Consider the following 27851-nt stretch of genomic DNA (forward strand, 5'->3'; position numbering starts at 1 on the left):
GAAAAGAATATACTCCTAAAATACAATCATCTGAGAAAGTGGAGCTTAAAAACACTGTAGTTACTACACGGGATAATTTTGCCATCTCTATGCTCTCTAATACTTCTAGATGAATGTAGTTATATGAATCCAGTATCACCAGGCAGAGCTGGAAATCTCCTTGAGATGCATGTCCCCTCCCTTTGCATACCTGAGTATAGTGCTTCTAATGTAGCACAAGGACCTCAGAGAGAAATTAAGAGGGTACTGAAATGATAATGTGGATTAAAGCAGAATTCTTTTTTTCTTTCTGTCTCTCTCTCTCTCTCTCTCTCTCTCTCTCTCTCTCTCTCCTTTCTTTTTTTTAAAATACTGATCAATTAGGTAATAGTATAGGAAAATGTATTCCAGCGCTGGGCGATCCAGAATGCTCGGACACAAAAGGGCATTCTACCAATGCTCCCTCGTGCCCACAATTATCCATTTCCTTTTTATCAAATTGCATAACTATCTTCATGCTAGTATTTTTAAAATGTCATATGTGGGCATGCTTGTTTTTACTCAATTACATGGCACCATAAAAATACACTACTCTCTTGTTTGCTGATACAGGAATCTTTTAAGTATCAGAGATTTCAAATCATTTAGATTATTTTTAGATTAGGAGACATTCAGTACACAAGCGATCTGTAATTTTGAAACACATGAAAAATAAAAACCAGTCACTTGTTTGTGAATATTATTTTTGCAATCAGCTCATTCAATATCCAAACCATCTGAAGTAGAAACCATTTACATTACAATCACAAAATACCCTGCCCATATACAGCTCCAGGATCCAAATGGATTTTAGGAGAATTATTTACAAAGCCTCTCTTTCAGAGGTGGGGCTCAGGCCAGGGGAGGCGACAAGTTTACCAGGAGTCAGGCCATAAAGAAAGAAGTGCCATGCTGGGTGGGGCCGATAGTTTGCATCTGTGCTTACTGTTTCTCATCGGTATCATTTCCATGAAAATCAAGGGTGTGGGAATGCGTGCCTGATTAAGAAATCCCTAAAATCCGACAGACTGCTTTGTGTGCCCGCCCTCCCCACCCATGTAATCCTTAGTTGTTTATCTTAATCATTGAAAGCTATCTCCCTAACGTCTGGGAACACCGCAAAGGATCCAAGCGAACCGCAGGACTATCACGCTGGGGACCCTATTTCTCCTGTCACAACAGTCTTTTCTCCTTAGGAAGAATACACATAACGTGGAGCCAACCAGCACTGGCTGTATAGCCACCTCAAAACCATCACTCAGAAAAAGCATCGGGCAAAAATCTGCGTTTGGCCACACAATTCTCCTTGCCCCACATTCTCGCTGTCAAACTCACTGTCAAAATGAACAACTTTGTACCCAGTCACTACCTGGAACATCTGGTGGCAGCCACAAGCCTCAATAACCAACCTCGGAACACACCTTATCTTTCCATGCACCCGGCAATGGATCCATTATGAACCAGGGCGTTCTAAATGTTCTCAGAGAGCAGCAGCTTGCACCTGCTTCTTCAAAAAGCAAGGCTTGCCACTCCCGCCAGCTCTAGTTACTCCTAATGCGTGGTGGTTTCCATAGCCTTGCTGATATCACACACACACACACACACACACACACACACACACACACATATTTATGCAGACATTCCCAGTTCCTGCAATCTACCTTCTTGGGTCTTTTCCTTCTCTGGCTGCTGCCATTGAACTTCTCTCCACTGTCGCTTTTCTGAGCTGCATCCTCGCTCATCATTGTGTACAGCTTGGGAAGGAAAGGGCTTGAGCCATCCACCCCGCAGCCTGGACAGAGCCCTGGCAAGTCTGCGAGCACTGGAGGGAAGAGCGGGAGGAGGAGGGGTGGGGAAGGGGCGCGCTGGGAGGGAGAGGATGGTGATGTTGCCATGGCAGCAGCTGCCACAACTGTTTATCTGACTGCATTGTTAGATCTGATTCAACCAATTACCAGAGGGGATGGCTACAATGAAGAAAGCCTTGAAAAAAGAATGCCAGGGACCAGGAATGATTTGGGGGCTCTGCTGGGTTGGTGTTACACACCGTTGATTCCATCAGCTCTCAACCCACGCACAAAACCAAGCTGCACTTGGTTTCCTTCCCATAGGTACTTCACTGAGCAGGCATGGTGCTCAAGGAGGGGAGGGTGGGACCAGGCACTGAGTCCCTGGACCTCAGGGGTGCATCTTAATGCTCTCAAGTGAATGTAAGGGAGTGACATTTTTAGGAGGTTATTCCTTTGATTAAACATGGTAATCTTTTAAAACTCCATTCAAAGATGACTTCTGCCATGAAGCCTGGAGAACAGCTTCCCCAGCAGGAAGCAGCCCAGACTACTCCCTCCTCCTATACCTCCCCTCTTTATGGGCAGCTTAGACATGAGCACCTGTAATACCATCCTACAGCTGTGCAGTTAGCCAGCTCTGTGTGTGTGTGTGTGTGTGTGCACGCGCGCACACGCGCGCTTGGGTGGGGAGAGATCATTGAATTTCCCAGAACCAAACATGATGCATGGTTCATGAGCAGCAATTAATCAAGGTTTGTTAAAGATATAAATAAGACACCATGAGTAATACAAACAGAAGGAAGTCCTGGAATTAAAACATTTTATAATTTGTCTTGGAATTTCCTGCACCTAATTCTCTCTATGAACTGTTGAAAAAAACACCATCTCTATTCGAAATGATATTGTAACATAAAGTTCCAGAAATATTCTTGATAGAAAAGAAATATTTGCTTATATAACAGGAAGCCCAATTTCACCTACTGGATCACGGTGGCCATATTTGTGGACGCAATCAAAGTCCCACATGTTTTGTACAAATACACATATACACACGCTAAACACGCACCCCTATTCCTAGAAAACAAATGCAGAAGTAGAATACACAGAATACGTAGATGTACAAATTGAGTAAGCATTAAACGTGATAATGTATATCAATGCATTTTGAGAACTGAAGATACCTCTCTAAATGTGCTGCTATTGCTAATCCTATCATTATAATTGCAAATATAAATACACAGTTTTCAACTCAGAGAAGTCTAGCTTTAAATTATTGCTCACAGGGCCAGGGATTTAGCTCAATAGTTCCACCACCTGCCTCACAAGCGCAAGGTCCCGAGTTCGATCCCCAGTACCAAAAAAAGAAAAAACAGTTGTTGCTTCCATGAAAATGACTAGCAAAGTCGGAAACTCACCTTTCCATCAGAGAGGACAACACAAAGCCACCTGCTTTTCTGACTGCTCCTCCCCTCTGCCTTGTTGGCCACAGGACCCTACACTTCCCCACCCGAAGCCGCCGTCCTGCTGCCCCCTTTCACTCAGGCCCGTCTGAGCAAACGCGTGCGGCCACAGTCCTCTCACCATTGCCACAGCGACTGCCGGGCCAGGCCAGACGCAAGGAATGCCTTATTCCCAGACAAAACCCGCAGGGAACTTCCGCAGATGCTGCCAGAAGCCCAACGCCAGTTCTCATCTTTATCTGCACCCAAATCCCCGCGACGTCTGGTGTTTCCCTACTCTCCTCTTAGCTCTCAGGAACATGTGCCAGTAGGTCTGCACTGCCCCTATTCCCCAGGGACACAGTGCTGAACAAAACAAAAAACATTTTGGGCTGGGGATGCAGCTCAGTGGCATCGCACTGCCTCATAAGCACAAGGTCCTGAGTTTGATCCCCAGTACCGCAAAAATAGAGGTGGGGGGGGGGACGTTTTTTGTAATCATGGTGCTTAAATTCTAACAGGAACTTGATGGTAAACAAAATTATTAGTGGTATATGCTATAAGGGGACAGTCAGAGAAGGAATAATGGGAGACAGACACAATTTTATACACGGAGCCAGGAAATGCTCTCTGGAAATCTGAATGAGCTGATAGTGCAAGCCAAGGAATTATCTGAAGGAATAATATTCTAGAGAGGACAGTGGTCACTCAAAGGTCCTGAAATTGGCAAAGGCATTGAGGAAACTACGTGATCTCCAAAACTGCTGTAGCCACTAGATCTAAGGGAAAAAAAATGCTACTAAGATCCTTCATTTTCATTTGAAGTCAGAATGTGCGGTTCAGTCCACGGGTCTGGCAGCCCATTTAGAAGCATAATCATGGTGGTCCTATCTCCTCTGCAATGTAAATTGAAAATAAAGGTACTCCATGTTGTCACAGCTTTGAATCAGTAACTTCTGACTATGCTCACACAGCCTCCGTGCCTTCGCTGTAAACATCCAACTACACAGTGCATGGCTCTAAGCACTTGGATTTAAGCCGCTAACTGAAGATCTGATACACCCTCCTAGTCGCTTACTGCCTGCCCTAGTCCATTTTTGCTGCTAAAACAAAATATCTGAGAGTAACTTATAAATAATAGAAATGTATTTCTCACAATTCTGGAGACCTAGACGTTCAAGGTCAAGGTCTCTGGTGTGGCCCATTCTCTGCTTCCAAGGCAGCACCTCAAACACTGTGTCCTTGAGTGGTGGGAGGAATGGAAGAGCAAGGAGAGGGCCTGCTAGTCCCTGTTATAAGGTCACTAATCCCCCGAGACTTACCAGCTCTTAAAGTCCCCCCTGTACGTCTCACTGGGTTTAAGTTTCAGTGGGAGTTCTGGAGGGGCACAAACGTGAACCACAGCAGTGTTATTCTGGAATATTAAGTTTCATATATATATACTTGCTTTACAATGAAGGTACTGTACAAGCACTATAACATCAGCCACAGAGGTGAACACTCAACATTAACATAAAAAATAAAAATCCCAACCAGGAGATAAATTATGAAACAGGAGTTAGTGATTTTATGCCAATCATAACATCAGAAGATAAATGTTCCACAGCTACGGAATGCTGAGAAGATGTTCCCGGAGTCTGGCAATCTCTTTCTTCTTCTGAAGCTTTCAGTCAACCTCTCTGTGCCTCTCTGCCAGGCGCTCTTCACTTTCTATGCTAATGACACAGCTTTTAGTTCCTGATGTGATTCTGAGCTCCTGGCAGGAACCATTGGTATCTATCGTGAATCCCCATGGAGCCCAATACAGTACCTGGTATCGAACAGGGAAGTGGGAACTATCTTTAAATGCAATAAACAAATATTTTCAATATTTATCATGAATTTAAATTTATGGTTAAATTTCTACGGATACATTTTTTTCAAATCTTAGATTTTCTTTCATTTTGTGTGTTTTCTAATATCTAGGAGCTATGTGTTATTTTAAATAAGATTTCTTAAACATATTAGAGAAACTGGAGTTTCTAGATATAAGATACCAATAATGATCATACCCAAAACCTGTAAAACATTTTATAATGTCCAAGTCCTATTTTGGCTCCTGGGACAGAAGCTCCATGAGGACAGAGGTCTCTTCGGTCACTGATAACACCCAAGCACAGTGGGCAGGCAGCCAGCACTGGATAATTAGCAACTTTATGGGATTCTCATAGCCGGAAAGGAGGCTAACACTCATCACAGCACAGGTGAGAAAACAGGAGAAAAAAGCAGCTTGGTGGCTTTCCCGAGGTAACGCGACGAACAAGATCTGATTTAAAGGCCACTGTCCTCTATTAAACCGCAGCTGACTCAATGAAAAGCAGCCACTTCATGAAGTGTGGTAAGATGAGCAAAGACTGCAATGGAAAACGCCAAGAGTGGAAACCAGTCCGACGACGGCGATCCACACAGAAACACGAAGAAGGCCTTATTGGCTTTATGTCAAGCCTATTTTATAGGGGGTTATACTAATTTTCATATGCCTACTCTATTAGACCATTAGCATGAATAGTATTACAAAATCTAACACATACTCCTTTTTTGTTTGGTTTTTGGTTTTTTTGGTACCAGTGATCGAACCCGGGTCCTTGCACTTGCGTAGCAGGCAGCGAAACCACTGAGCTAAATTCCCGGCCACTTACTCCTTTTTTAAATCCTAAGATATTTGAGTGGGGTACAGATCCTTGAAGTATAAGCAATTAGATCTTAGAGCTAGGTTATCTTCCATAGTTCTTTTGTGAGTCAGAGCTGTCTGGTGCTACAAATGCATTTTTTGCAGAATGTTACAAAGACCAGTTCTGTGAAGCCCTCACAGTGCTGGCAGAAAATGTTAACTTGGCAGAGTTTAGAGGGGGGTTCACCAAACCATTTCTCTGTTCCTTTTGGACACACGGGTACACCACTGTTGTGCACTAAATGTATCCTCAAAAGATATCCTCACAGCCTAGGCTGGGTGTGGTGGTACACGCTATAACCCCAACAGTCTAGGAGGCTGAGGCAGAGGCACTGCAAGTTAGAGCCCTAAGCAAAACACCGTCCCAAAATAAAAAAGAAAAAGGGGTTGGAGATGTAGTTCAGTGCAAAGGCCTTGGGCTCAAGTCCCAGTACCTTAAGAAAAAAACAAGTCTTCACATCCTAACCTAGTACTTGTAAATGTGACCTTATTTGGACATTGGCTCTTTGCAGATGTAGTCTGGGCAAAATTAGGTCATAATGAATTAGAGTGGGCACTAACCCAATGGCTAGTATCCTTAAAGAAAAGGGAGACTTGCACATACCGATCCACACAGGAAAGGTGGTGGAGAGAGCAGCAGGGGAAACTGGAGTTTCCAGGTGCTGTGCAGGGAAAAGATTACCGGGATCGCCACCCACACTCAAACTTAGAAAGCAGCAAGGAGGAGCCCTTCGCCAGAGTGCAGCAGGAACATGGCCCTGACAACTTTTTTATTTCAGACTTCCAGCCTTCACAACTTTGAGAGAAGTTCTGTTTTTCTAAGCCACCCAGTTTGGGATACTTTGACATGGAAACCAGTGCAATGGCGTTTTCTGTCCTCCTTTGCTGAAGGTGGCAGGCACAGGACTCCATCCTGCCCTGTAGATGTGGGCGGAAGTGAATGCCACTCTCAGACCAAGCTAATGAAATTCTCCTATTTTCCCAGCCACTGACCAAACACAGAGGCACTCATAACCTAGTCCTTCTTATTTCTGCATTTATTAACCTCAAAGCACACAAGTAACTTTTTCCCATGAGTGTTCAGTCACTAAAATTATGGTGTTGTTTGTTACAACAGTTAACCGATGGAAAATCACCACAGCTACTCGTAGTATTAGGAAGCACACAGTCGCAGTTCCACGTTAGGAGGCCTGTTATGTGAATGATACTCTCAGTGCATCAGAGTTCCTAGCCTTCAGAAATACGTCACATGTCTTGGATTAAAGGCACTAGACTGGTAAAGGAATTGCAAAAAATTAGAGAGGGATCTAAAGAGACAGGAGAGGAGTGTCGTTTCTTAGGGGTGCTAGGAGAAAGGGATGCCTGAAGGGTCTACGGATCACCATCCCAGAGCAGCCGATGCCCCTCCTGGTCCTCCTGCCCCTCTCTCTTTCTGGGTAAATCCTCTGCCTCCTTTCTGCTGCCAGAAGCCATTGCTCTGACCATGTGGTCCCCCTTCTTGGCCACCAAAAAAGGGGACATAGAATCCTTCCCTGTCTTGTAGCAAACACAAAGCATTTTAAGGCTAATGATTCTTCTTTTGACTTTTGCTTTATACTTGGAGAAGGATATGAAATATAAATACAGCAAACAAAAAGAAAACATAGCTTCCCAAAATTCAACAAGGAAAAGCCCCTGATATTTGGGAAAGGGCACAGAACTGGGCTCAGACCTCAGAGCTGCCCTCCTCCAGGGTCCACCCTACAATTGTTCAATACTGTCCCTCCCCCTACAGAAGACCTGGAAGGGCTCGATGATGTCACGCCTCCTTGGAAGCCAAAGTCAGGCTTGCAGGCCAGTCAAGTGAGCAGGTTGGTTTCCTCCTCTCAGTTCTCTCTACTTCAGCAGGAAGTAGCTCCTCTCCCTCCTAGGCTCCTCTCTCTCCTCTCACCGACAACCTCCCTTTCCCTCATTCACTTACTCCTTTCTTTCCCCAGCAGGCATTTGTTGAGTGGTTGGCTCCATGCTAGATGGTGGGGTTTTGGCATGAGCTACATCACTCTTGCCCTTAAAAAAGGTCATAATTTCAGATAGGGGCAGCCACAGGACTGGAAGTATAATGATCCTCCTGGTAGGGGACACTGAAGCTGCCTGGAGAAACAAAACCAGGGCACCCAACCCAATCTGAAAGAACAGGGTAAATTTTTTAGAGGAAGTGACTTGCAAACTGGAATCATTTGATTTATGACTCATCCATGTGCAAAAGGAAGGTGTAAGGTGAGAGTCGGGAAGAGCGACCCACCCTATGCAGAGGCAACAACAGGGGAGAGTGCCCTCTAGTGGAAGAGTCCGTGCAACGGCAAAACTGGGACAAGATCCCTGTGGGAGTAGTAGCCCTGGCCAGTTTGGTAGCAGTGACTCCACGGAAGGCCTCAGTGTGTCACCAGGTGCGCCTGTGTATAGACCGCTACTGTTCCCATGGGTCTCTTTAAGGATGGAATGTTTGTCACCCCCCAGTTCATAGGTTGAAACCCTAACACATACACACATACACACACACACACACACACACACAAACACACACACACACACCTATGGGAAAGCAATATGCCTCGGGATGGTATATTAGTCAGGGTTCTCCAGAGAAATAGAACCAAGGGGAGACAGAAATAGAGAAGAGAAATGCACACAGGAATTGGCTCATACACTTATAGAGGCCAGAAACAGTCTACAAACAAGAAACAGGAAAACTGGTGGTGTAATTCAGTCTGAGGCCAAAGGCTTGAGAACCTGGACTTGTAATGTCTTAAGTTACTTTTTCTCATTGCTGAGACACAATACCAGAAACCCAAAGTTAAAGGAGGAAAGGTTTAGTTAGCTCACAGTTTATAGAAGTTTCAGTCCATACTTGGCTTTCTCCAAGGCAGGGTGGCATGGCAGAGGGGCGTCACAGAGGAGAAACAGTCCATGGCAGGGAGAAGGTAGCAAAGCAGCAGTGACCAGCTACAAGTAACTAGCAGCAAGCCTCTTTCTATCCCTTATATTGTATCCAGGCTACCTGCCCTTAGGGTGGATAGCACTCACACCTTTAATCCTACCACCTTAATTCTAGCACTGTATCAAGAATCAATCACACACTCTAGATTCAGCCACCTTTGAAAAAGTCCCACCTCTGGCCAAGTGAGGCTTGGGGGACATCTGAACATAAGCAATAACATGTGATATCTGAGGGCATAAGACAAATGTCCCAGTTCAGGAGACAGAATTCACCCTTTATCCACCATTTTGTTCTATCTGGGACCTCAATGGATTGGACACTGCCTGTTTTCATTGGCAAGGAAGGATTTTCTTTACTCAGTCTATTGACTCAAATGCTAATCTCTTCTGGAAACAGCCTCCCAGACACTCCTAGAAATAGTTTACCAGCTAACTGGGTAGTCTTTAACTCAGTTAAATTAACATAATACAGTTAACAGTCACAAGAGGTAACCAGGTCATGAGGGTGGAAGCCTCGTGAATGGGCTTAATAACCTTGTAAGAAGAAATAGGAAGAGGAGCTTTGTTTCAGCCATATGTGCGTACAATGAGGAGAAACTCACAGATCCGTGTGTGGAGATAATGAGGAAAGCAACTAGGAAGTGCGCCCTCACCAGACCTCAGATCTGCTGGACTTCCCAGCTTCCAGAACCATGAGAGATAAGTGGTTTACACTACCCAGTCTATGGTCTTTTACTACAGCAGCCCGAACTGTGACAGATCATGTGTTAGACCCCCATCACTGTTATATAATATGTGGTCCATGTAGCAAGTTTATGGAGACAAATTCCTCAAAACTACAATGCTAGATCCAGGTGATATGGCTAGGAAAAGTAGGTTTTGCAACCATGTAACATACCGACTGTGGATTTAGGGAAGCAGATTTCGGGATAGAATAAGCCCATTCTAACCCCAGACAAGTACTCCATGGCCACAGACTGAGTTTATCTCTCAGGAAGAACAAGGGAGACTTCAGGGGCTGCACCCAGGAACACTGCTCAGCCTGGTGTCACAGATGTCATTTGGGAAAAGTGCAACCTTGTGCTGACTGCAGCATAGTGAAAGTAGAATAGAGAGTGACCCATGAGACCAGGTTAGAGGTGCAAGTAGGAGACTAAACAGTAAAGATCCAAGGGGCTGAATTGGAGGATTTGGAATATGCACATAAAAGTCACATGAAGCTATTTAATGGTTTAGTTTTTGAGGTGGTGGTGGGGATCAAACCAGGGCCTCACAGTGGTAGGCAAGTGTTCTACCATTGAGCTACATCTACAGGCCATGTAATGGCTTACAAGAGAAATGAAATGATAAAATCGGGGGTGGGGGTGCTCTTTATAAAAGCTGTTGAATGGGAGCTGAACAGACCATGGATATGAAGAGGTATGTGTAAGAGTCAGTACCATATGGGAGAGATGATGGCACTGGAATGGACAGGTGTGTTAGTTTGTCACCATTAAATGTGACAGTCACAGTTCCAAAGGAGAGCAAGAAGCTGGCAGAGGAGGCAACCAAGAGGAAAGAGCAAGAGCAAGGGGAAAGAGGCCTCCTCTTCATTAAAGTCTCCAGCCAGGAAAAGCCTCCATCCACTTAACAAAGGAGAGAAACGGCCATAAGAAGGTTAGCGGCTCAGCCCAGGGTCCACACAAGGGGTGGAGAGAGGACCAGGATGCAGGTCTCATGCCAGAGCAGCTCAATGGATGGAGGGATTGGACTGTCAGATCTTGCCTGTCTTTGTGAAGCCAAGGATCCTTTAGTTCTTGCTTAAGGCATAGCAGATCAGAGAAAAATGAGTCTGTCTACTAAACATGTCTCCCCACAGAGAATGATAAAGGAAGAAAGACCTTGTTACGAGCATCCTGTCCTGCGTAGATAGGGACAGGCTCAGTACGTGGTTCACTGGATTTGAGAAGGGCAAACAATTGGTCAGGGGGCCTGTTTTCTTTCACTTTCTGCCAGTCTGACATAAGGCTTATTAGTGAGGCATTTGGTTGCACAATTTACCATTTAACCTAAAAAGAGCTTTTGGAACCCATAACATATAATTTTATCCTCTTACTTTGCCAGAAGCACAAAATTAATAAAACTAGCATAGTGACTGAGAGTCTCATTTTATGTAAATATTAGCAGCAATATTTTAGATTGAATGTAGAATTTCATAGAAGAACAGTAAAATGTGTGTGAGCTCACCATGTACATACTCCTGGCAAAGTCAAATGTTTAGGATGCATTGCTAACCAGCACACACTACTGTGTACTTAAGTCTCTGGTGATATTAATTCTTAAAATAATTGTTACAACTGAGTTTCCCTGTAGGTGCAAGAGAACCGCGGTGGGGACAGGTTGTGTCCTTGACAGACACATTTCTACAGTGCAACTTCACTTTATTATTGCAAACATTCTCTAGCCTTAAGCCATCTTAAAGATGTTATGACAAATACTTTTTCTTTAATCTAGGAAGAAAGTTTGCCCACTGATTAAAAACTCAACATAGCAATAACCCAAATCCTCCACATTTACATCTTACATAAATGTAAATCATATTTTAAAAGATGTGCACTCACTAGAACACAATCACAATGTGGGGAGGTAACAGACCAACACATCCAGCCCCTCGCTTTCAACCAGTAAGAAAACCAGAACCCTAGGCCCAGGGATTTAGCTCAGTGGTGCCACCGCACCTGCCTCGTAAGTGCAAGGTCCTGAGTTCAATCCCCAATACCAAAAAAAAAGATAACCAGAACCCATTACTAGGTTATATTAATCGTGCAACTCTCCACTCAAGGCACCTCGAGCTGAGTTCTAAGTTTTCTCCCTTCTGATGCAGTGACCACTGTCTGGCAGGTGTCTTTCTGCTAAAATGAACTTCAGTACCTCCTCAGCAAACTTGCAACCTCAGCAACTGTTCAGGGTGAAAAAGAAGCATGAGTCATCAGCTGTCAGGAAGAAACATTTCAGACATGAGATGCAGAGAGGAAAGAGCCTTATAGGACAATTGATCTTTTTCCCCCAAAATGCTGTCAAATACTATCCAGAATTTAGATGAGGGATTACTGTGACACAGAATCATAATGGGGAGGCAAAGAGGATGACTTTGGAGATGAACCTGTGTTGTCACAGTTACACTTTGCCAGAGAACCTCAAGCATGATGGAAACATGATGCTAATCTGAATATTAAAGCTGAAAACAAAATAAAATGATAATAGTTAGGTAAAGGAAGTCAGTTTGCTATCTTATCACTCCTGTAAATAAATTATTAAGCATTGACCACTACCCTTCCTTCCCCTCATTTAGGAAAAAAAAAAGGTCAAAATGAAGAGTTTATTATCTATTAGTTCTATCTATCTATTTATTTTGGAGTACTGGGATTTGAACCCAGAGTCTTCCCACTGAGCACGATCCCCAGACCTTTTTATTTTTTGTTATAGGATCTCGCTAAGTTGCCCAGGTTGGGCTGGAACTTTTGATCCTCCTGCCCCAGCCTCTGAAAGACCTGGGATCACAGGAGTGCACTGCCACTCCCAACTACTTCCTAACTTTTATCTACCACCCAATTCAGACGTGTGGTGCACCCATTATTGATCACTGTTAGGAATCTCCTCATAAACTTGGTTTAAGAAAAAATTCTTTATTTTGCTCACAAGTCTGTGGGTCACCAATTGAGGAAGGGCTCATGGGCTGCTCCGTTCCGACTCACGTGGCAGCAAGGGCGCAGCGAGGGCTGGAGAGTCCACACCACAGCGACGCCCTTACTTGCTAACCAGAAGCTGCTGGCCCATCATGGCTCTGCTGTCTCGCACTGGTCAAGGCAGCCAAGGGCCCATTCAATCTTTGGGGTGAAGACGCGTACCCCTCCACTGCTAGAGTGGTGGGAAGGCCTGCAGGGGCACTCAGGCAGGAGCAGCACCATAGAAAAGTCCTGCAATGCTCACAGCCACCAAGCAAAGCACCCCACAAGAAAAAAAGGCGAAAAGGCCAGCTTTGAGTGCGATGCACCCCAAGCCAGGGTCCTTCCTGGACGAGCAGGCTGCTGGCCAGAACTGCAGCATTCTGCAGACATTTTTCAAATACAAAACAGTGAAAGCAATAATAATACAAGGTAATCAATGTTATTTTCTTGAATGATTAATTACACGTTACTTCCTCTCAAATTCTTCACCAACTTCTGAAGATGACTTTCTTGTATTATACTTTATGAGGGCCACTGCTTCTAATATAGTCCCAGGAACACACTTGTATTTGAAGGACACCTTCTTGTGCACTTTATCTTTACTATAATCCCTGTACTCTCGTTAATACCATATCTATATGACTTCCTAACATCCTTAAATTCTGCTACACACAAAAAAAGAAGAAAAGGAAGAAAACTTAACAGGTAGCAAAAGTATATAATAGCTTAGAACTAATGAGTAATGTCTAAAATGATATACATGTGGTATGAGCATATTCATTGTTAGTTTCAAACCCTGTACCAGAAACTGGACGGCAATGTTTTATATCTAAATGCCCCCCAAGGCTCAGCGCTCACAGGTGGGGCTTTGGGGAGGCTATTGGGGATTGGGCCGTGGTGGCCTGACACTCATCAGTGGATTACTGATCATGAGTTGATAGCTCATTGTGCTGTTGGGAGGTGGAGCCTGGGTGGAGGAGATGGTCCCTGGGGCGTGGCCTGGAAGGGTCTGTCCCCTCCTCCGCCCTGATCTCTCTCTCTCTCTCTCTCTCTCTCTCTCTCTCTGCTTCCTGCTGCCATGCCAGGAGCAGATCTCCTCTGCCAGGCCCCTCTGCCATGCTGCCCTGCCTTGGACCCAACCATGGACTGAAGCCTCTACAAACTGTGAGCCAAAATAAACCCCTCCTCCTTACAGTTGTGGGTGATGGGCAGTGTGTCTCAGCAACAAGAAAGTAACTAAAACAGATTAAACACATAATAGAGTTGAAGGCAAGTTTAATTATAAATCTGCTAGCCACTCTGCTGCTATAGTCCAAAACTTAGTCTTTAGTGCTGATTTATGTAAATATTATTCATTCTGGGTTTTAACAAAACCTATACTATAGGAATGAATTTGCTTTGACATTCAGTCTTGATGGTGTTCTTTTCTATTTAGGCCCCATTCATGTCGCTCGCTTAGAAGTAAAACTAGAATACAATATCTATTTTAATTATTTAATTTGCTTAATCATTAAGAACAAATTGTTCCTTGGGCCTTGATAATGTGATAATCAAATTTAGAAAGGGAATATCCAAATTCAAGTAGGAAAACAATCCTTCTAAGGAAGTTCATTAAATTATGCATGTACAATTTAGAAATCAAAGTATGGTCAATCTATCCATTTTGGTTACATTGACTAAGCAAATTACTAAATAATATCTTCTTGTCATTTTATCCTGCACAAGTATCCAAAAAATAACTCTTTCCTGCCTGTCAATTTACAAAACATTTAAAATATAACAACAATAATGCATTTCATGCTATACAGATTGAAATTGGTGAGAGCAACTAAGGACTATTTCACAAATCCAATTAGTTGTGCCCTAGGACATCAATGGCACACGTGGATCTCAAGTTGTTTTATCTAACCCTTTAGAAATAACCCTTGCTATTACATTTCAACTTTCATCTAGCCCTAAACAATTATCAGATTCTTTTCAGGGCCACACACCTTTCTACCTAGAAAGTATCAAGAACTACGAAGAATCTGGGCTCTTATCCTACTTTTATATTAGCTTTGTGTTGCTATCACAAAATACCTAAGGCAATAAAATCAAAAAGAGAATGCTTACTGTTCTAGAGGCCGCAGTCCAAATTAGGTAGCCCCTCTGCTTTGGACCTTTGGTGAAGGGGTGGGGTGGCATGACAAGGGAACATGTGTAGAGCCAAGAAAGAGAAAAGACCAGGGCCTTACAATCTCCTTCATGTTCCCCATGACTTAAGGACACTCCGAGGCCCCAACTGAAGTCTCACTACCTCCCAACACTACTGCCTCGGGACCACCTGGTCCTTTAGGGGATTCTCATCCAGACCATAGCAATTTACAAGCTAATATGTTAGCCTGCTAGAGTTTCATGGATGATGGCAGAAGACAGGAAACTCCTGGGTCAGAGACAAAGGGCTGTATTTCACTCACCACTGCAAGCAGCACTGGGATCAGCATACTGGTGGCAATTTCCTCTGTTCCCAGTCCTCCCAAAGGTAATGTGTACAGTCCTAGATGGTTGCCTGCGGCTCAGTGGTATGTATACTGGAGAGGAATCCTGAGTTCAGGAAGTCTGAATCTTTTGTAGTGGGCAGTAAGCATGTCCGCACTTTGCTCTACAGGGAGCAATTATCTTTATTACACTGGATAATAAGCATGTGTGACTATGCTTTTCATGTCTTCCAAGACCACCTACTCTCCCAACATCTTTGAAAAGATAGTCTAGAACAGTGATGATGAACCTTTTAGGGCTTTCGATGATAACAAACAGCCTGCTGTGGCACGTGTGCTGTAGGTTCACCGCCACTGGTCTAGAACAAAGAAAGTGCCTCTGCTTGCTAGGTATACAGAAATGAAGAAGCCCACAGAAAATGATTTCCTCAACAGAAAGCTTCAAAATATAGTATACAGGTTGTTCTGCAGTTGTGGAGTAAAATGTTAAATTGCCCTTTGTAATGGCTTAAATTTAAGTGGAGGATACAAAGGCTTTCCTTCAAATTCTCGGCAATCATACATGCACATCTGTGTAGTGACATATAACAGCTTAGTTATAACATTTGTACAATTTTACACATATTCTGCAGAATTACTATGGCACAGAATAAAAGCAATGGTTTGAAAGTCAATATACATGGGTCTTAGTTTCCACGCTGTAGTTCACTGACAATGTGGCTCACTACAAATCAAGTAATTACTTGGATCTCAGTCTCCCCCCTCTCCCTTCTCTTTCTCTTTTCTTTCTCTTCCCTCTCTCTCCCTCCCTCCCTCCCATTTCCCTCTTCTCTCTGTCTCTCTCCTATTTCTCTCCTTCTCTCTCTCCCCTCTCTCATTTTTCCTTTCTTTTCTCCCCATCTCTCTCCTCTCTCTCTCTCTCTCTCCCCCCTCTCCCTCTCCCTTTCCCTCTCCCTCTCCTTTTCCCTCTATTTCTCTCATTTTCATGTGGGGTTCAAACCCAAGGCCTTGTGCATGCTGGGCAAACACATTATCGCTGACCTATCACCTCAGCCCTCTGTTTCTCTTTGAGTCTATGGTCAGATCACTCTCTTATTTTTCTCCCAGATAATTTTCTACTGTTTTTTAGACTGCTAAGTCTTTGAATCCTACATTTTAAAGTGAGGAACAAAATGGCTCAAAGAAGGTATACTGGGCTGATTAAATGATTCATGATTCAATATCAGACACAATCTCATGTAGCTATCATCATTTTCAATTTCTTTTTCTTTTTCTGCTGGAAAACATAGACATTGGAGACACATGAGACTACAGTCAACAAATAACACTGGAAATAATGAAGTAGCACACAAATGCTGACAATAATGATACGAATTATTTAGGCCTGGAAATTTTGGCAGTTGTATAAATACTATGGAGTGTTACCTATCAATTTGGACAGAAATTAAAAAGCTTGAACATTTATACGCTTTTCCACCTTCTCTTTCTTGCCTCTGGCATCCAGTAAACACAGCCTTTCATGTCTACTTTGGAAACACATCTGATGTATTTACTCCATTCTCAACTGCCCCACCCCCTTTTCTCTCATATCTGAACTGTTTTAATCAACAGGAATTTCTCGTCTCCTTGCCTTCAAGTTTTCTGCTCCAATCCAACCTCCAGACATTACACTTTTACTCTTCATAAAACATTTTTGAGTCTTCCTTCCTATTCTCAGAACGAAGCTCAAATATTGGTAACTATTGCTCAAATTCATCTATACATCTCTGTCTTCAAGTGTTTTACTCAAGGTGATCTATAAAGGGACATCTATAAATCAAAATACAGTGTGATTAAATTGTTATTAAGGAAACTTACCAGAGCTTTGAGGAAAAGCATATATATTAGTCAGCATTTCCATTGCTAGACACAATACCCAACACCCACAGTTTAAGGAGCGGAGCTTTATTTTGGCTCATGCTCTCAGAGGATTCTGTCCACGGTCACCTGGCTCCAAGGCAGGGACATCATGGCAGAAGGGAGTGGCAGAGCAAAGCTGCTTAGTTCCTGGTAGTTGAGAAACAGCAGGTGAACAGTGCCTGTGAGGAGAGGGAAAGGGACCAGATACACACCCCAAAGCCACACCTGTGCCCCACCCAGATGCACCCAGAAGTGTGCTTCGCCACAGCCTGAGGCACACCCCGAAGCCAGTCAGGTTGACACTCTGCCCTAAGCACCACAGCATCAAATCCTAAGGGGCCAATGAAAAATTCTAAAATTACCTATTCCTATTTTCTTCCTTCTCCCTACAATTTACCTCTATCAAGTCTCAAACTGACCATGAAACTTTTTCTAACAATGACAAACTTGCTCCTGTCTAGGTCACTATGTTACTTCTCATCTATATTAATCACACAAGCAAGTTAACTGCTTGCAACTTTCTTTTCTCCCATCTGAATAAACCCACGACATCCCCTCGCCCCCTGGCAAACTCCAAAAAGAGACAGCCTTGGATTAGAATCTTTTTTTCTGGTGGTGGGAAGATCAAACCCAGGGCCTTGAGCATCCTGGGCAACTGCTACAGCACTGAACCACCCCCACCAAGTATCTTTTTATTCTGAGTGAAAGCCATTGTGGTTATCTCTTCCACAGACCCACAGCATCTAGAATAATAGAACAGCTCATTAAAAATAGTTAAAAGGCAGCTGTCAATCCTAGGAATTCTATCAGATACGACTTGAAGAGTTCTGGTAGCCGCAGAATCCTTTGTTTCTCCCAAACGTATTTGCTCAACCCTAAACTGCCCTTGTAAAAACGTCTTCCACAGGAGAATGGATCTCATATTCCAGGGACAATGTCAAAATACACAGTAACCTAAGCTGGGAGTGGGGGAGAGAGGAGAGAGATATCACTAGGGAGAAAGAAATAAAACACTTCATGCATTTTTCTACATTTTCCCACAAAAACTGCCAAACAGTATTGTGTACTTGCTAAGTGCAAGTTCTGTTCTCCATTCTAGAGACACAATGATAATTAAGACACGATGCTTGCCCTTAAGGACATGCACAAAAAGGTGCTCTCTTCTCATGGAAAACTCTCTGTTCCCACTTTTGCTTTAACCTGGGAAGGTTAAAACCACCCCCAGGAGGTTCCCTTCTGTTGGCTGCAGTATTTTCTCCTCGATAGTCTCTTTCCAATAATGCCAGTCACACAAGAAATGGTGTGTGTTTCTTGATCAGTTGAATAGATTGCAAACAAATTAAAATCACTTAATCATTAGCTTAATTGGAAAACTCCAACTGGTTATAAACTAAACAAAAATACAATAGTAAAATAGCTCAACATTTTAAAATACTGATTACATGTTGAAATTGTATTTCTGATATATTGGATGATATAAAATATAGTATTAAGAACAAATAAAGAAACAGTGGATTCCTTCTCTGGGTCAATGGAAGGAACACTTGTGACCCAGTTAAAATTTATCTAGATTTCCCGTTTGGCCACAGCCTCCATCCTCAAATTCTTCCCTCTCCAAGGTTTTCCTGTTGCACTGTTTGTCCCAGATCTCCCTGTGGAGCACAGCTTCTCCCTGCCGAACTTTTCAGGTATTTCCTTCCAAATCACTCATTCCATTCTGTTAGCTAGGTTGCCATCACAGTCAACTCAGGAGAATGGAGCACACGGAGAAAAGATGGGTGTTCGGCCCCAGAATGACGTGCTAGATCTGGGGACCTGGCTGGTGGCGCCAGGACTCCTCCAGAAAGCCCAGGCCCAGTGTTCGAGGTGGTCAGAACACTCTACCTGTACTTCATACCACCACGCTCCCCAGCCACAGGGTGAGGCCATGTAGACAGAATCAGTGAGCCAGGTGATAGCTAGAGACTGTCTAAACAGCGGTCACAGCTAGTGACAAATCAGCACTATTAATGTCTCAAAGTCAACCTGCTTAGAACAAATGGAAAATGCCTGCTTAATTTGCTTTTTATCATTAAGAGTTACATACTTGGGAAGGATTCTTCATAATGTTAAATGAGGGCAGGAATAAAGGTGACACTTTTCACCTGACTGAACTTAAAATTGAACCCATAAACTTGTTTCTCGAGTTGTCAGTAATTTTTGTAAGAGAAGGAAATCTCTCCTCTCCAAAAAATTTAACTAGGTATATAAAACAACTCTCAGTCAGCATTTGCAGTGTGGGCACAGTATTTCCTCTGTTGAGTATTTCTCTAGCTTCCTAGGTTTAATTCCCTCGGAGCACTATTCCCATATAATCCGTGGCAGACCTTGAGTTTGGGGTATGCCTGATAAGTGAGTGGTATGGACCTTAGAGTCTCCTTTCGGAATCCATCACAAATTGGGTGAGTGACCATGGGCAAGTCTGTGTCTTTATTTCTGAAACATGAAAGTCAAACTACAGTTATGATTTCTAAGGTTGTAATCCTAGTACACACCCAGCCATGCTCAGTACACACTTACCCCATGTAATACAAGATTGGGATGATAGTCCATGTCACTCTGGTGGCTACATCATATTCTAGTGCCTCTATGTATCAATTATTTTAAATGAGATAATAAGTAGTTTTCTAAGTATAGGAAAAGGACTTCAGTTCTTCTTAAGTGCAACCTAATTTGAAAGGCCCAATGTGGGCTAAAACAGAAGCAGTACTGTGATTCCACAAGTGTGCAGTGCTTTTCCTAACAGTGGACACTGTTTTATGGCAAAGTGAGTATCAACTGGGACCCTCCTCTAAAATTCACTAACTCCAAAATTTGATTCCACTCTATGCTTTCCTGGGTAGAAAAAAATGTTTCAACTGAAAGATGATAGCAGATATTTCAAAAAAGACCTACTCACAAATACCTGAGTGAGTATTCTAACTCAGCCCCCAGTGGCGGTGACCCTATGGCACCATCACTGGCTAGACACTACCTTATCAGACAGAGAACACTACAGGGTGGCTGTCTGTTTGGGTAATATAAAACAAAGAAGACAAAAAAGCACTTTCCTTCTCTCTGAAAAGATTCAATTTTTCACTGGTATTACTGTCCTTGGAAAACAGAAGGAGCTGCTTTGGGGCCACCTCATAGCCATGTCAGAGCTGTATTCATTGCTAAGTGAGAGGCTGGGAGGCCATACAAATGCCCCTGCAGACTCTACTTCTACAGCACAACACCAACAGCAGTAGAATGGGAAATCTAAGGGCCTCTATTGTCAGCGTGGAATCCCTTTAAAATAACAATTAAAAGGGTAAAGGTGAGAATGAAGGTGAGCTGGCACTAGGAAAAGGACTCAGAGACAGAGAATTGGTATTTCACTCCTCTGTAATCCATCTCAAGCTCCACCCGGAAGGTGAGAAGCCAAACTGTACCGTATTGCTTGACATTTGCAAGATGCCCCTTCCTAAGTCTGGTCCTTAATTCACACCATAACCCTCTATGGGCAGTTGCCCTTGGTTCTCCCGTTATGCATGAGAAGCCTTACGGTTCACAGCAATTGAGACCTAACCAAGGCAAATCCCGTATCCCCTTCCTCACATTTTTTGCATTGAACCCAGCCCTTTGACTCTCTATGTAGTTTGTACACTAGGTCTGGGACACATTCATCTTGTGACAGGTTTGTGTATCTAGAAACCAATTAAAAACATAGAAAACAGAAGCAATGAATTCAAAATATAATCTATAGATTTTTCTCCCTCCAAAAGCTCTTATAATTTAAATTGCATATTTTTTCAAATAGTGTATGTCACCAGAGTGGTATGGTAAAGAGAACTGGTAATCAGGAGTCAAAACAACACTGAGATTCATTTGTAATGGCATCAACATTCCTGCCACAGACTTTTGAGATGCCTTAGTTTGAGAAGCCTTTTATTTCTAAACAATTTCATTGGGCTCATAGAGAAGTTAAACTACAACTCTGTCACACAGTAATTGCATCTACCTGTGTTTACCTCAAAGCACACTAGGCTTAACTTGAATAAATACAACTGTTTTATTTTAGAGAAGAAAAAAAAGAAAGAGAGAAGAGAAGCACACATTAGAGATACCACAGTTTTGCATACCCTGGCATTTGATATTAACGATTTTGCTATTTTTTTTATTGGGTGTTCTCCGTTTGCTAAATAATGGGAGGAAGGAGTATTCAGATGGGATTTCCCAATTCTTCTTTAATGAGAGCCTTCTCTTAGCTACCTCCTGCTGAACCCTGCAGTTACATCTGCCCAGTTCTGATAACAAAAGAACAAAAGGAACAAACCACTGGTCTACTTAAGGTTTTGCTAGTGATAACACAAAGCCACCAAATCTAGCAAGAGTACCAAAAAATAAAAATAGTGTGGGAAGTAGAGGGAATGAAATAATATCTATATTGTAAATTATATTTTCATGATTGAGTAGACTTCATTTTAAGTAGCTGCCTTAGGAAGAATTGTAAAGTCAAATCATTCCCGTTAACTAATAAGCAAGAAATCATCCCATCTGCCCATTTATTCTACAACAGTCCCCAAGGCATCTCTCTCCCCTTAAAAATAAATAAATTCAAGGCAAGATGAATGGAAAGTTCAGAGAAAGATAAATATCTCCAAGAAAGAAAGACAGAGATATATTGAGCCAATTAATAAATTAATTGTAATATTAGCTTTGTCTAATGCATCTCTGTAAGTGAATCCTAAATAAAAATGTCATACAGGTCTTCTTTGCATTTATTCTACATTTAAATTTACAATCTATTTCAAAGACTTTTTGGCAAACTTCAAATTACAGTCACAGATCTGGAAGACAATGCAAGTCATCTGCTTAGTATTTTTCCAGTGAGTACATATCTCAAATCTTAAGGTAAAACAACTTCTCATTACCTCAGTGAAGCCTTCTACAACAATTTTACTGTTCTCTTTGTTTCTTCTAATATTTAGCACCCTGATAGTTCACCAAAATGTCTCTTTGCTTTCACTGCATCCATTTTTCCTCTATCTCCATATAAAAAGGAAATGACCAACATCCCTACAGTTAAGAAATCCCTTCCTATTCCTAAAACTATCTACACTATTCATCCTAATTTCTTAAATATGTATTATCTCCTTTTTCTTTCTTTTCTATTATTTGGATTACCTTTTCACATTCTTCAGGTTTACCTTAAAGTTCTTCAAGTATCTTGGCCATTCACAAACATAAAAATAACACAAACTACAGACAATATGGTACGGACAGTTTTTGAACAATCACAGTGAATGGCTGGCTCATATTTTGCTTGAAACAGATTTTTTCTCCTGTTCTTTCCCTTCCTTTGCTGGGCTAAATCCAATCTTATATTTACATTACAAAAAGCATCATATTTCTCTGTGTAGAATTTTTATTCTGTGTTTGTAAAACTACTTTAAGTTTATTTCTAGGGTTTGTAATCTTGCCTAAATAGAATACCAAGTACAAACCTGATGGACATATTCTAGATTGCTTTCTCCCATAAAGATATTAAATCAAGTGACCTAAATCTAGACCCATTGCTTTGTGTCCCATAAGTAGGCAAATGAACTATAGAGTTTATATAGGTCATGCTTTTTCAAACTCACTCTTTAATTCAGCCATTCAGCCAGGCTGGGTGAAGTTTCCTAAACTTTGTTTATAAAAATATAAGACAGCCAGATAAAGGATTTCCCATTCTCAAGATGGTTGAGCCTCCCTAATTTTTTGTCTGATTTTACTTTTTAACTATTATATGAAAGGTTTACTCCCTTCTGATTTTACTCTATTTTTGTTCTACAGATAAAATACACATTTCATTTACAATATTATCTTTCTATATATACTCATTCTGTTGTCCTTTGGTGATATTTATACTTCACATAGTATTCTAGATTTAATTTGGATTTTTATTTTATATGATAAATATAATTAACTCTTCATGTAAAAAAGATGTATATGAAAAAAGTGGTCCCTGGTGAACACTGAATAAGTGGTAGCTATTTTATGTTTTATTTGAAAACATGAATACAGTAAGTTTGGTGTGCAGACAGTAACATTTGTGATATAGAACAATTTCTTTTGAAAATGTGCTAGGATGGAAATAAACCACTTCATAAGCAAACATGTAGAAACTTCTGTGGCTTGGGACTCAAAAAAAAATAAACCAAAAAACTAAAAATACAGATGGTAAAAATAGGAAATGCCTATCATAAACATTTAAAATAATGTCTTCACAGTTAGGATCAATTTAATTATAAAAATCTAACCAGTTACCCAGGCTTCTAAATCATAACGAGACCTATATCTCTTTCATGCAATAAGCAACATCCCCTCTTTGAAATCCACTCACTGTCTATATGCATAGTGACACCACATGTGTCAGATAACAGCAAATGACTTACTAGTCCAGGTCTAGTTTAGTAATAAAAAACCCCAACATAAACACATTCGGGTATACTTAGAAATTTACACACAATTTTTCTGGAATTAAATCAAAAAATAATTTGACTACTAAAGATTTTACTGATTTATTTATTTTTGGTTTTTTTTAGACAAGATCTCACTCTGTAGTTCAGGCTGGCCTTATACTCATGGCAATCCTCCTGCCTCAACCTCTTGAGTTCTGGGATAACAGGTGTGCACCACTACATTCTGCTATCAAAGATTTTAGATGAGTGTCTAACCACACACACACACACACAAAAAGGTTGCTTCATCCCTAAAACATAATAAGGGTCCAAAACCACATTCTGGGAAGTCCGGAAATTTTCCTGCATGCCATTATAGTATTTCAATGTACAAATGGCTTTTTTTTCTTTCTAGTACCGGGGATTGAACTCAGGACTTTGTGCCTGCAAGGCAGGCACAGTGCCACTGAGCTAAATAACCAGCTCACAAATGGCAATTTTTATGCTCAAAATAATTGTTTACCTATGTTCATAAAGTACATACCTTTTATTTATTTTCAAGACTGAATCTACTCTTTCAAAGAAAAATTTAAAAACTCATTATGAACAAAAATAATTGTATATTTATTCAATTGTCAAAAATAAGTTTAAAAAGTACACAGTTTTTTTCTGAAATATTTTGTGGATGTTTTATTTTACCTAATTTTTTTGCCCATATAATCCATAGCAAATAACAACATTAAACTGAAAGCAGGGCCAGGGATTTAGCTCAGTGGTTTCGCCACCTGCTGCGTAAGTGCAAGGACCTGAGTTCAATCCCCGGTACCAAAAAAACAAACAAAAAAACTGTAAGCATCTTTCTTTCTTGGAAAAACTTTTATATTCATGGGGAAAACTTTAAATATGAAATGTGTGCTCATAACTTTATTTACATGTGTGGTAAAAAAGCACACTGTTTCACACTGTTTGTGTAGTAATGTAGAACTTCTAAGTAGTTTTACTTAAATATTACTGAGAAACACAAATTATTTTAATTGTATGTGTTATAAAACTTGTAGATTATTAACCAGCCTTTTCATACACAGAACCTGTCTGTATATACATGTACGTGTATCTCGAAAAATTACTGCACACATGCTTCTAATTGTTACCTTAGGTAAAAATGTTTGAAATCCTATCATAAATACGCAAGAAAAAAAAAGTTGCTTACTTATTCTGTCCAACTGGTTAATTTGAGAAGGGGCCCAGTATTTTAAGAGATGCATGTGTCAATTTAGATGGAAACTGTAATAGATGATGGCAGAGCACTGTGGAATTCACAAAGGAAACAGATCCACTGGGGCCTCAGCAACCTTTCAGAGAGAGTAAGCCCGTCTGGGCTGTCCAAGCCCCAGGCACTGCAGAAAGGGGAAAGGATGGCAACCCTCACAATTAGCCCTTTGGGAAGGAAGACCTCAGGTGATATGGGCACATCCCAAGTCTGAGACGCAGCTCGGGACATTGTCAGGTTCCTGGGGACAGGGCAGATGTGGCATATTCCTCAGAGTTCTGCTTTCTGTTGGTCCTGACCATGACCCTGAGAACTCACCTCCCACACCATGTTCGGCAAAGTGCAGGGGAAGCTAACCCTCCATGTAAACTCTAAATTCTGAACTGATGCACTGTGAAATAGTAAAGAAGGATTTCGTCTATCTCCCTTTCATGCCAGTTCTTCTAAGAGAGTGTCACTTACTCCTGTGACATTGATTCTTAACACAATGGCTCCTTGGAGATTTGGCGTCGAAGTAAAATCATGCATTTTAATTATGAGCAGGTGTTTTGAAGGGTGGTCAATGACTAATATCTGGCAAAGCCTGTCCCTCATTCTGATAGACTTAATTTCAAATTTCCTCCTAGTCACAAGCACTAGCTTTGTAAAATGACTTCCTGTCAAGTAGCCTGTGCTTTCTATCATTAATTGCAGCCAGTCGCCTCAAGCTCAGAACATGGTCTTGTCAATTTGAACACAGAGACATCGAAACTGACTGACAACTAAAGCTCTTTAGAAATCGAATGCACTAAACATTTCATCTTGCTATTTTCAAGGGAAATAATATAATCGAGAATTGCAATGAATTCCCATCGCTTTCACTCATATGGCTTTGAACTTTTCCTTTTTGTATCCCATTAAGTCCACATAAGATGGAATGTCTCGGTAGTCCAGCAGCCCTTTGCTCTTACACCCACCACATCCAATTATTCCGAAAATGAATGTTTCCAATATCAGAGGACCGGGTCTTATGGGTCATTCGACACTGAAATACAGGTAGGAAGGAAAAGCTTTTCTGAGCAATTGGTATGGACCTCTCAGCCCTTCACACCACCAGCACAGAGTGTCCAGCCAATGAGAACTGCCACAAAACATGCGCGCTGTAGCTCAAATTCAGCCTTCGCTGGCCAAGTTTCCCAATTCATTTCCAAGTGCACTTGAAACAACTGGTGCATTAAAAGTCCACGGAAAACCTACATGACAATGAGGGATGCAAGTCCAATGTTTGGACAGAATCCCAATAACTTGGGTTCCTGAAAGATTTACAGTTACAGCATGGATCAGAAAAGACAGCTGATTAAATTAGAGTCTGCAGGGGCCAGGGATTTAGCTCAGTGGTTTCGCCGCCTGCTGCACAAGCACAAGGACCCAAGTTCAATCCCCAGTACCCCCCCAAAAAAAAATTAGAGTCTGCAGAAAATGTGCAATAGTTCTCATTTCTGCAAGGTTTGTGTAGCTTTTCTCACTTATGGGAGGGCTAGAGGCTTCAGGCTTGCAGAACTTTCTTATCAATGACTATGACACTACACATGCTGCTTTCTGGGATTTGCCCTTTTTTTATTTAAAGTTTTTTTTTTCTTGCAGAATTCACATTGTCACTACTAAACAGAAAAGCAACTGCGTCAGAGTCTCCAAACATCCAAGACATTTCTTGAAAGTGAAACATGTGCTTAGAAAAACTAAGATAGGGAACATATTCAAGGAACACAAAATAATTTCAATATTTAGCCAAATAAAACAGGAAGATAAAGCCTGGTGTAAAGGTCAAAGACTAGCAACAAAGCCTTTTGATACACTGAAGGGCCACAAAATTTGCAGAAACTGCCAGTTCTGGTGGTGCACACCTATAATCCCAGCACTGGGGAGGCTGAGGCAGGAGGATCACCATGAGTTAGAGGCTAACCTGGGCTATCTAGTGAGTTTAAGGCCGGCCTAGAATGCATAATGACACTGTCTCAAAAAGAAAACAACAACAACAACAACAAATCCTTCAGAAGTGGTACGCCACATTTCTGGGGGTGTACTTGCTTGAGGTGAAGAGGGTGGTGAGAAAGATAAGAGTGCCTCTCCTTCACCTGCTGGACGGGGTGTGGGGACAGGGTCCCCAGCCCCTCCACAGGCACTTGAAGAACAGTCCAGGCACCCACACTCCTCAGGCCCCACTCAGAGGCCGGGGCAGCGGCAGCAGCAGCGGCAGCGGCGGTCTCTCCATCTTCTCGTCCTGTGTCTTGGCCTCTAAAGGCCGGAATCCGCTTCCTTTCCACACCCCCACCTCAGATCCATCTTTCTGCAGTACAGCTTCTCCTACGTTGGGAGACTGGACACGGCGCTTGTCACAAGAAGCGGAGAGAGGTGTGGGCGGTGCAGTCAGTGCCTTCATTAGCTTTCTGGCCCAGTCAGGGGAGAGGCCACAGCCCGGTGACAGCGAAGGACGGCATCTCGGGAGGGAGAAGAGGGGGCGGGAGCTTTGAAGGTGAGAAGCATAACTGCCAAAATGCGGCACCGTTTAGTGCTGGCCCACTCTGTCGGGGCCACCCCTTGGCACATGGGCCCCGCCTTGCTGAGCGGAACAACCGTGCGTGCCGCGAGAGAGTCCGCACCCCACTCACTGTGAGACCCAGGGCTCCGGAAGGCTCCCCAGCCGCTGCCTGGCTGTCCCCAGGGCTTCGCCATCTTCTAGGAAACCAGGAAAAAACAAACCCACATGCAGAGAATTTTCTCTGATGATTCTATTTAATTATCCTACATCTTTTTTCTGTAAAAGTCTGTGTGTGGATTATGCCAATAGTGGCTTTACAAACCTAGTCGTTATCCCTCTTCTGAATCATGTATCTGCAAATGTGCTAGAGCCTAGTTGTCAAACCTAGATTTATTGTCCCTCGAGGAAGTAAATGAACAAAAATTCCTCAAAGTGAAAACACATGATGGTTCAAAGAAAATATGCACAACTGAGAACTGAAAGTTGGTAAAATTTTTATGATACTTCTAAATTCCCTTGGTGAACTGGCACCCTACAAAACAATAATCATTAGATCACATAGTTTTCATAGAAAATAGAATATATTTCAGGGTCACCTAAG

General features: G+C 42.1%; 1 protein-coding gene across 38 annotated transcripts in view; it reads right to left on the reverse strand.

The window, feature by feature from the left end:
- The window catches only part of Ank2 (ankyrin 2), a 567339-nt gene that overhangs the window by 340415 nt on the left and 199073 nt on the right, over window positions 1-27851 (reverse strand). For 6 of the 38 annotated variants that reach the window (XM_087198823.1, XM_087198821.1, XM_087198847.1 and 3 more), the window contains exon 1: window positions 1680-2348. The exons of 3 other annotated variants lie outside the window; for them this stretch is intronic. In XM_087198823.1, coding sequence (XP_087054949.1) covers window positions 1680-1913 — 234 coding nt within the window. In that variant the 5' untranslated portion in view covers window positions 1914-2348. Of the gene's footprint in view, window positions 1-1679; window positions 2355-27851 lie in introns of those variants that run through there. 29 more of the 38 variants (XM_087198839.1, XM_021246599.2, XM_021246607.2 and 26 more) reach the window with 10 other exon arrangements.

Source organism: Heterocephalus glaber, unplaced genomic scaffold (genome assembly GCF_053883595.1).
Source record: "Heterocephalus glaber isolate CG9 unplaced genomic scaffold, H.glaber_assembly_v1.0 deba00001688, whole genome shotgun sequence".
Taxonomy (NCBI): Eukaryota; Metazoa; Chordata; class Mammalia; order Rodentia; family Bathyergidae; genus Heterocephalus; species Heterocephalus glaber.